This window comes from Sesamum indicum, linkage group LG2 (genome assembly GCF_000512975.1).
Source record: "Sesamum indicum cultivar Zhongzhi No. 13 linkage group LG2, S_indicum_v1.0, whole genome shotgun sequence".
NCBI classification, from domain to species: Eukaryota; Viridiplantae; Streptophyta; class Magnoliopsida; order Lamiales; family Pedaliaceae; genus Sesamum; species Sesamum indicum.
Window position 1 is genome coordinate 5,772,964 of NC_026146.1, and position 11,570 is coordinate 5,784,533.

The 11,570-nt window shown below is 35.1% G+C and overlaps 1 protein-coding gene across 1 annotated transcript in view; it reads right to left on the reverse strand.

Annotated features, from left to right (window-relative positions):
* Window positions 6,229-11,570, reverse strand: part of LOC105155405 (autophagy-related protein 11) — a 7,832-nt gene continuing 2,490 nt past the window's right edge. Inside the window, exons 3-6 of the mRNA XM_011071279.2 lie at window positions 8,340-10,005; window positions 7,814-8,031; window positions 6,973-7,183; window positions 6,229-6,873 (exon numbers count right to left, since the gene is read on the reverse strand). Coding sequence (XP_011069581.1) covers window positions 6,460-6,873; window positions 6,973-7,183; window positions 7,814-8,031; window positions 8,340-10,005 — 2,509 coding nt within the window. The 3' untranslated portion in view covers window positions 6,229-6,459. The remainder of the gene's footprint in view (window positions 6,874-6,972; window positions 7,184-7,813; window positions 8,032-8,339; window positions 10,006-11,570) is intronic.

The window sequence follows — 11,570 nt, forward strand, 5'->3', positions numbered from 1 at the left end:
CCAACCTAGGCATTGGTAAACGTAAAGTAAACACATCCAGAAGCAATGCTAATGTGCAACTTGTGACTAGCGTGTAACAAGTACGAAATGAGGATTATGAGTCAAAATTGGTTAAGGTTGTTACATTCAACCCAGTATACTACCTTTAAATGTGTTCGACATATAATTTAGATGTTCGTAAGATTTTAATTATGATATCAGCTCGGTGTATACATGATTTATATTTTATACTTTTAGATTAGTTGTTGCAAACCTGAGCATAAACCAAACCAACAATGTTCCCTACATAATTATTCTTGTTAACATCTTTTACACAATGGTATGAGTATCTATTTTGCAGGAATGGCATATCGTAGATACTTGGAGCGGGTTAGCTTTCCATAGGAGGAACATTGGACATTGAACGTTGAGCAGCGCTTAATATGGATGATCGTTGATGACAATACCCAGGTCCCAATGAGAGATGATCAACGTGTAGAGGCACACATGTCTCAGTGGGTTTATGGATTACGACGGCATTTTGGGTATCATTACACACGAGATTAGATCCGTAAGAAATTTTATGAATTGAAAGAGCGATTTCATCAGTTCCACGAAATCACTCAGATACCAAGAATTTATTATGATGTTGAAATATTTTGTATGAATTTTCCTGATGAGCTACGACCACATACGAAACGGGTATGTCATGTTATCGCTTTAATTAAATCATTGTAACCTAACAACTGCCATTTCTGAATTAGTATTTATTTTTCAATGATTGATTGTCAATATGAACCTGTTGTAGATCTACCCGTTGGCTAGACGATACTACCAGTACCCAGAGCCTCATTACCCCAGCATGCTCGAGATATAGGGCCCAATTAGATTGTCGCTTGGTCCAGTTGAGATGCACAGTTACGGGGGGCATAGCCAGAGTAGTAACGCACTGCGTAGTTTTGTGAGAGGTGGCGAAGAAGCCCCCATTATCATATCGGGATCCACTGTACCAACGAACCAAATGCATACCCATATTGCCAGTTGGGATGTTGTGGAATTGGTAGCTCGTGGGGATGGTGGCCCACGATTGGCGCGCAATATTTCATTAGCGCCACGTCGAAGTCTGGACATGGGTTCGGGAGTTGACGGGTTTGGATCATGGACAGATTATATTTGTCACTTTAGCATGCAATCCGATCCATAGAGGCCATTCGCATAGTGAGGAAGACAATACAACACGCTTGCTGCGACCACAAGGAATTCCACCACGTCGACGTGATGGTCCTTAAGTATTCGTGGTGGTGTTGTAGAATATGTGAGTCAGTCGCTTGTTGTCATATGTTAATTACAAAGTTAACGGGAACATGATTTTGTGCGTCTTTTATCATTCAATGACTGATGTGTCCTCATTGTCGTAGTTTAATTGGACACTACACCATATTAATCCAAAATATATTTTTCGAACCATTGCAATCTGTAATTATAAATTATAATTAGTTAATACTGGATTATGTGGATCTTTAAAATTATAAAAAATTGAAGGATGCATTGGAGGGTTGATTTACATGTTAAATGTATAATATTTTCTCTGGTGAGGTTTGTATTTGATTTTTAAATACAAATACATTTCATTTTGACCACTTAATATTTTGTACGTAATATTTTCTACATCATTGGAATAATTAAAAATTTAAAAAATACAAAATAATATATCAATTCTAGGCGGTTAATTCATATATTACATTATTTGAATAATGTATTTAATTTATCACCTCGAATAGAACATCTAACAAAAAATATTGTTAATCCATTATTAGAGTGCATTTAATTATTTATAAAAGTGTATTTACATAAATTATTTTTTTCATTTCCGTCCATATATAATTAGAAAATAATATTTATTTTAATCCATTCACAACTAAATAAATTATATACATTTTCATACACATACATATATATAAATATATATATAATATCATACTTATTTTATATTATCCCAAAAATAAATCCAAACATACGCACTATCTCTAACTTATTTTTATTTATCTTTGTTTTTCTCTCTCTATTTCCACAAAACACCCCAAAACAAGTTAAAAACAAAATCAAATATTATGTTAGGCTCTCGAGCTCCATATAGGTAAGGTCCTTCCGTCGACCATCTCCCGGCCTTAGTCTAAGGCATGAAATTGGTGTCAGTTCCCATCCTGAACCAGACAACTATGTTGAATACTTGAAATGCGTTTACTCTATTGATCGACAAAGAAAACTATTTGTGACGTCCGTAGAATTTTTCACGTAATTGAAAGACTAATTGGTAATTATTAAAAATTTAAATTTAATTAGTAAATAAATTATAGATTGAATTTGGGATATAATAAAACTTGCATGGGTTAAATTGGAGTTCATTATAATATTTGGAGCCAGATTATATTAATTAAAAAAATTAAAAAGAACGTGATTGATATTTTAAGAAAAAATTAATTAAATATATAAAATAATAATATTATATATATAAATAATATATTGTACAAATTGAGGGGAGAGAGAGTGTAGAATGAGGCGGTGGGGCCTCTCTTGTTCATATTAATAAGCACACATACAGTACACACATACACATAATACAAACTCACACACACACACCTTAAACACACACTGACGCACACACACATTGTCGAAGACAGAGGTACAGATTTTTATTATTTTAATTTATATTAATTTATATAAATATATTATTTAATTAGTTCTTTTATTAAATATAGTTTATATTGAGCAGTGAACTATTTAATCGGAGTATTTTATGATTTTGGCTATTTAAATTAGTGTCAAATTAAATATCACAATTGCTATAAAAATAATATAGTTGGGTTATTAAAATATTAAATTTGTTAGATTTAATTATTACTATAGCTAATCTACACAATTCCATCGAAATGATTAACCAAATATGTAATTCTATGTATTATTGCTTAATTAAATTTTATAGCAACGATAAATTAACAGAAAATTCATAGAAATATTTCGAAAAGTTATATTTAAAGAATATTATGTTATGAAAGAGAGGAAATGAGGTTTCAGTGGTAATGTAATTTACGAATGTTATTAAAAACGACAGTTATAAATATATATGGGGTTTGATTAAATGAATTCTTATGAATTAGTTGATAAATTAATTATATGATTGAGAAGCTTAGAAAGTATAGTTATCTAAAATAAAATGGAACAGGGGTTTGGGCTTTAATATAAGTGGAATACTAAAAGATTGGTAGAAAATGTACGAATGTTATATAATAGTTTATTTAGAGTTTATGATATTGTATATATATTGATTATACGTATAATATTTTATTATAGGACGTGACGACAAAGTAGAGGGTATAAGGTAAATATAGCTAATTGGATTTATATATATATATATGTGTGTAGTATTGTATATATTATATATATTGGTTTCTTGGATGCGAACGTGGACTTGGCTTTATATTATTATGCGTGGTTTTCGTATATTGATTGTTTATATAATTAGTTGTGGAGTATTTGTTAGATTATCATAATATTGGTGAAATTGTTATTATGTGATATGTGATGGTAATGTAGAGGTATGCGGGATATGATTATGTGATGATCATATAATTGATTGTTGATGAAATCAAATTGGGAGTTGTTATTGAGGAAGTGATTATTATAAATAATAGAATGACGATTGTGAGTTGAAATAAAAGATGATGCTTACCTAGTTGGTAACACAGTCAATGGTTTATGAAAATGTGATTGATGATGAGATATGAAAAATATATGATTTAAGCTAGGTACCATGGCGCGTAGGGTACCGGGGTATTCCGGGACAGTGGGGAATATCCTGTGCTGTTAGCTACACACTGTGGTGGTGTGGAGGTACCATATTTGTTGTGATGTCCTATGCTATATTGCTACACAACTGGAGTAAAAAAGTGTGAGGATATCACACAACGGGTATCCTATGTTGTATATGATATGATGATGGCCGGCGAAACCATTAATTGATGTACTCTAGCTAGAGTAAGTGGGGCCCTTAACTAATAAATGATAACGAATAAATATTATGTCGTGGATTGGTTTACAGTTGTGAGTATGTATTACTGCTTATATCTGATGTTGTTGTATGACGAATGACTGTTATCGGTGTGACTGCATGTACGTGAATCTTTGTCTGTATATATATATATATATATATATATATAGGTTGATCAGCTATACTTATTGAGTAGACAGTTCATTCCTTGCCACGTACTTTTCAGGAGATAGGTCACACTGATTAGCCACATTGGATTTTAAGCGGTGCCGTCGTCTTTATTAGGTGGGTCAGCCGTGACATCTGAAGCCAGAGTTTTTGATTGTTGGGTTGTTAAATATTCTGATCTTTTATTGGGATTTGTGCTTAAAGTTGTGGTATGATTTTCTTTGAGGTTATGTACATGAGGACATCTAGTGGGGGTAAATATAAACTTTTGGTAATATCTAATACCTTTTGTGATATATATATTATGTTAATAAATTAGAATTTATTTTATGGGTTGAAAGAGAATTACTTATAGAATGAGTTCTGATTAAAGAAAGGATGAAATAGTAATGATTAGATGTAGCGAGTAGGGGGTGCTACACTATTTCCTATTTGACCAATCGCTATGGTCATAGATTTAGAGAGTCTAAACATCTCAAAGTACATAGGAGATATATCCATCATATACTGGTAGGGGACGAATTCTCTCTTCAAATCCACTGTGCTCACTACATAATCTAACTACACTGGACAAGGCTTATAATGACCACATCGAAGACACAGTCATCTCTCGCCAGATCCAAGATGTAGCCATCATATGAATGCGTGTGCCATGATGCCTCAAGTCCAATGACTAATCATGTATTATCAGAGCCAAAAATTCAAGTCATAATGACCAAGCCTCCAAGACTTTTATATGACGATTCCCACAAGTCAGTTCATTCAGTTAACAACCTTGTCAACTAATCAACTAAAATTGCATAGACATCCCATTTCTATCGCCAATGAAACACAGTACTCATTCAATAAATGCAATATTTAGTGCAAGTCTCCATAGGACTCTCAATGCCCAATCTCGAGGTCTTCGACTTGGAACGTTTTAGACCAACTCTCAGAAGTTGATTTCATAGCTACCATCCAATGCGCATCACAACTACATCGGTTATCCAATTGGTTTGTAGGCATTTGTTGTGACGTTAAAGTACGATTGATTTAAATAATAAGCACAACAAATACATGGTGCCAAAGATAAATGCTTGCTACATTCATCAAGATAATATCACATTCATAAAGATTGTTAAATGGTTTCAAAAATTGTCTATACAATTGACTTTCTGGTCACCTATTCTGACAGAACCCACCGTCCAATGCAACAATACCAAATTAATTTAATATTTAAAATTATAATTATTTATTAAAAAATTTAATACTGATGGATTAGAAATAATTTGATACGGTTAATCAAATGGGCTGCGGATAAAACGAACTTATGTACTACCCAACTTCAAAGTCAATATGGGCCTAAACCCAATAGAAAAAGTGGATTGGGTTAGCCCGCCAGCTGACCCAACAACATACATATATATCAATCGCTGAGCTCAACAGGCCAGTCCTACTATAAAATTGAAATCAACACAACAAGTATTACTTCTTAAAGGGTCATTTTATATTATAATAATTAGTTATGAAGATATAATCGATAACACTTGGAGATACATCGCTTGTTGCTTCTCTTAGCGTTTGGTTGCCTTTGCGATTGAGCAGTTGAAAGAGTACGAGTGCAGATACAAGAAATCTCTTGTGTTGTTTGACACCTTTTCTAATAATCACTTTTTAGATTTGAGTTTCATTTGAATCACGTCTTGATAAAAGCTACTAACTAGTAGTCCTATTTGAAATTAACTTTTTACCTAATCCTATATTATGCCCATTTAAGGGTTTTTTTTTTTTTTTTTAAATTCCATCATTAATTCAAGAAGAAGAGTAGTTTTGGAGTTTAATTACAATTTGCAATTGTGTATTATGAAACTGTTAATTCAAACGTCAAAATCACTTTTTCTAAAATCATTCTTTCATATCTTATTATCATATAACCAATTATACAAATCTTGAGGCCAGACTCAACCTCAGTACTGTAAGGATTTCCTGAACTTCTCCTAATCTAATACTAAACCGTCCTCACTACTATCATCCACATTACCAAGTCATCAAAATGAGAATCATGAAAAGTTCTTAATGGAAAAGGAATAAATATTGGGAAATTTACACAAGATCCCATAATTATATACAAAGCGATGGATTGAATTAATTTGCAGCTATACAAGGGAAGATGAAGTGAAACTCTCGTTAAAGAGTATTCATCTTAAGTAACATCCCCATTACAATCTATATATATTTACACTTAGTTTCTTCCATCACATCTATATCTGCCATTCGCAACAAGATCAGGAAGCAGGCGAGTGAATTGCGGTATCAGGTAACATGGCTACAGTCACTATGAAGTATTCACACCCTACGTGAAGCCCATAAGGGTTTGATGTCGATCCTGATTTCGAGCCTAACCGGCTGGGTCCCATTTCGGAGGTCAGTATATCTACGCAATCTCTAGTACTCTCAGCTCGATCTGGTGATGTCGATGGTGGGGACTTCACTGTCTGTCTCTCAATGTGCACAACCTGCCCTACAATGTAGCTTGGACGGATTGGTAGATGGTCGGTAAATAAGGCCACGGATTCAGCAGAAAGGTAATAGTAAGGGCAGTTACGGTTGATGGCCTCATAATAACCTGCGGAGTTGAGGACGAATGCAGCGATTTCATGGACTTCTAACCGGCCAAAAGAGAGCTTCTCTTTGTTTGCCTGTGACGAAATGATTCATTCCTTCAACTATGGTTTCAGAACATGAGACCAAAAGAGATTTCGACTACATATGGTAAGATACTACCATGGTAGGTTTACCTGCTTTTCCAGCTGATGCTTCATGTAAAGTGTGTTGACCAGCTCTTTCTTCTCTGTTAATTCCTTGCTAAGCTGCTCGTTTGCAGCTTCAGCTTTTGAGTATCTATCGAGCAATTCCGCACGCTGTCTTGATAAAATGCTAACTTTATCTGCGAGTACTCGAACACATTCACGGAACTCAGCAGTACTATCATCCTCGTTCTCGTTGCAACTGGAAAATTTAAAAGCAATTCAATCAAACATTAAACTTTTATTTGCATTATCGAACAATTCCAACCATCCTCCAACCCCCAGAGAAGATGAAAGCAAAATGATGAGGAAGGCAAGAAAAGAAGATAAATTAGACACATTATTCGCAAAAGATTATTTTTCCAACAAAAAGTTCAAATAAAACGTTGATGCTTCTAAAATAGGATAGATTAACCCTAGAATTAATTGCATTTGTACAGAGATTTATCAGAAAGATTATCAACAATAATGACGAGAATAACAACCCTGTTTTGTATAAGCAAGGTGCACTAAAGTACAGAAGTCGTTTATCTAAAGAGGGACATAAAAGGTGAATATAGAAAGTGTTGGAAACTTGATAAAACTATCTTTTCCTTGACTTTTAAAATTTTCATTTCCATGTGCACAAAACCCAAAAATTCATTTGTCCATGAAATTAATCATGATCAGGTAGAAATTGGATCAAGTGTAAGATAAACATCCTATAACATCACTCACATCCACGAAAACTCAAACGTACATGTCAGTCAAGTATAAATATATCTCGAGCACATGCTAAAAGTAATCCATGAAAATATTGTCAGATGCTAAGGAGGAAAGCAGTAGCACTTACCTGCCTAAAGACTGAGCCAATGCACGCAAAGAGTCAGCAAAAGTTGCCACGCCAGCTGACAAAACACAGCTTCTAAGTCTTTCAAAAAGACCATGCATCTTGACAGCAGAAACACGTAATGTGCTATACTCTGAAGCTCGTCGATCAGCTGCACAAAGATGGGTTTGGGCTTCCTTTCTTGCCTCATGCAGACAATTCTCCAGATGAGCACAATTCAACTGCAATAACAATAAATAAACAGTTCCGAGTCATTGAGGCATTTTAAATACTTTATTCATAGAACAGAATAAACAATGTAAAATTTCAGTAGACACAGGGGACATGCTCTAGCAGCCAAGAATAAGAAAAAGCAGAGAAATAGGTGCATGCCCATCTTTTATTAAGCTTACACTTAGAACAAATTAGCAATTATGTTAAGAAGTTTGGAAATAAAAGGGAGGCATGCTGCATAATCATTGAAGCCCCCATCCTTTTCACCTGGCTCCCAAAAAAACAGGCAGATCAAAATCATTCCAGTTACTAATACCTGAGATTCATCAAGTAGCTTCTGATTGATCTCCAGCTCCATTCCAAGCTTGGACACCTTGTCCATTAATTCTTGGATCTTCGTTTCTGCATTGTCTAATTGACTTGATTTCTCTGCTAGGGCATTTTTCAATTCCATTACAAGACCGTCACTCACTTTAGCATCCCCACTTGGTTCAACAGCTGTTTCATATGATAGAACATCTGCTGGTTGTGACATGCTAACAGCCATATTACTTGCAGTGAGTGCCATGCCTTCATCAGTAAAGGGTGTTTGCTTCTTATCCTTGTCAGAAAGATGTGCTTTGTCACGGTGTAGATCTCGCATTGATGAATCCAAGTGAGGATTTAGCATAGTAGAGGAATCTGTCATATTATCATCCAAGCCTTCTTGTGCTTTATCATGATCCGGAAGGCCAGATTTAATTGAGCTAGATGCACAAGAGACCTCTTCCATTGCATGGGGCATGTGCATTTCTCCAACCGCTGATACTTCTGATTTGTTCTCATCATCAGTCTTTGCAATTGAAACCGCAGAACCAGCCCTATCATCATCAGGTGAATGCTTATGTCCTCTCAGATATTGATCAGACAACCTTTGTTCTAATTCCTGAATCCTTTTCTCGTAAGACTCACATTGCATCTGCTTCACCTTTATAATCGATTGGAGATGTTTTTCATACTCATCTTTAAGATGCAAAGCTTCAGAAGTCTTCTCTGCAGCAGTTTTCAATATATTCTCCAATTTACTGTCATCAAGGGATTCATAATCGAGCTCCGTACTTATAGAACATAACAAGGCAATTTTAGAAGCAAGTTCAGCTTTCAGTTTCGCATTCTCAACTTCTATCTTGCTAGTTCCCGCAATCTCCACCAACTCTGATCCCTCAAGTCTGTCTTGGAAATCATACCTCTCATGCATGTCCACCACACTTCCTTCAACTTCAGTAGACTGAGAACCATCATTAGATGTCGACAATGAAGTCCTCGAAGCCCCATGCTTTTCACTCTTTGGGGAGGGTCCGAACAGTGACTCTGGAGCATAACGGTCTAAGTCGGAAAGATCTATATCAAGTAAATTAGTGTCAAAAGGGGTTACATTGACATCACATGGGTTAGGGGAGTCATACAATCCCATAGACGCTAAAATGTCCCTAGGAATATAAGCATTGTGCACTTTGAGAAATTCCTCACGTCTCCTAACTTCAGCATTCCTCTCTGTTGCAAGTTTTTCAGCCAATTGTCCAGCCTTGCCCATGTAGATTTTCATTGATGCTTTCCTTCTCACTACTTCAGCAAGGCATGCCCTATATGCAGGACCAATCCCACGCACCACTTTTAAGTGCTCAAATTGATCATTCTGACGCTTCAAAGCCTCCTGGAACACAGAGAACTTATAGCGCACGTCTTTAATGGTGTATTGAATGTATGCAATCTTTTGCATATAATTATGCACAAAGATATTCATCTCATTCTTTTTGTCCCTGCAGAAATCAAGCAAACTGGAAATTGCACGGTCACATGCCTGCATCTTTGGAAGGTAACTTTTCTCATGGCTATCATACATAGGACCCAATGCTGAAACAGCATCATGAGGACGAAGTGAAGATGACAACTCGCTGGAAAGACAGTCATCAACAAGCTTCTTTACAGTATTTACATCTTTACTGCACCAAATACCATAAACTTTTCCTCAATAATCACTAAGAAAGCAAATTGTAGAAGAAAGGGAATGGTAAAGATGTACATTAGACAACATAAAAAGAGCAAACTGAATAAAGAGCAATCTAAACTAAGACCAATCTGAGAGTGGAATCAATGCCTTAGCAGTTTTCAGAAATGAATTTTTTTTTTTTTTTAATATTCTGGGTCGACATGTCCATAACTTTCAATTCCAATAGCCAGCAACATGAAGAATCGGGCCTCATTCTACAAGAATCTAAAACATCTCTGCCATGTATCTGAAACCTATTCTGACTTCTTATATCTATAATAGAGTTTCTTCGCCGAAACACACATATACAAATTATCAATCTTAACAATAGAACAATAACATTGTCATGATATCTTTATGTATTATCTTCATTTTGTCTTTACTATTATTACCAAAAGATTGTTACACTGATTATTATCCTTCTTTCCTTCTTAATACAAGAATGAGAAGTCAACTCCCCGTTCCTCTAATATGTTGGAGTATGTTAATTTATTTAAGTTTCAGCTTGGATCCACAAGAGGATTTCCCATGCATGCTTTTAATACACATATGCCGCCCAACGCTTTTCCTATATTGACATGTTCAGGTAAGTTTTGTGTTTTTCTCAGGTTATAGATCAATACCAAATCAAAACACCAAAAACAGCTACATATACCAGAAAACATGAAGGATTACCCAGAAACAGTTTGTGTTTTATTGTTCCCAAAACCAGAAGAAACTGTGATCTAAAGCCAGAAACCCCAATATTACCAATTCCAATCCTTTCAAAAGCGGTTGAACTCAAATACAGTGATGAAAATCAGAACCACTGTCTTCAACAGAACTTAGGAGAGCTAGAGAAAGAACCGCACCCAACCTCTCAACACCAAATTCATAACCACAACACTACAATAACGAAAAGTCTTTCCCTTCATCTCTAAGATGTAACATCAAAATTTCAAGTTACACTGTTAGTCAGGATGTTCTGTGTCACAACATAACATAGGAATGCTCATTTGTAGTTCTATTCAACTCCTACAAAATGTTATACAGTTTGATATAAAAGAATACTTTGACAGATGCCACTCCCATGTCCCTTCTTTGGCATCTCTGATTTTATTTATTGCCAAACACAAACTTCCTAACCTTAAATACCAACAGTTTTTTCTGTATTATCTCTCTCGTGTTCTTTCCCTCTATAGGTGGATATAATAATTAACACAAGACCATCAATGTGCCATTCCAGTCAACCTGAAAATGCTCTACTCCACGTCTATATGAAGTTTCCATGACAGTAGAAAGCAAAAAGGTTGAACTAGACTGAATAACGCTTGTATACAAGGTCATTCCACAGGGGCGGCGCCGCCTTCTACTTTTTCTTGCCTTTTAAGTGCATAAGACAAAAGGAAAATAATTATAGCAATAATTACCTCATATACAAATACAAATGAGGATAGTTCGGAAAAATCCAAAAACACAAGATTGTAGGATTGTCTAAGTGCAAATGAATGGGAAGAATGGGACATCTTATACGTCAGA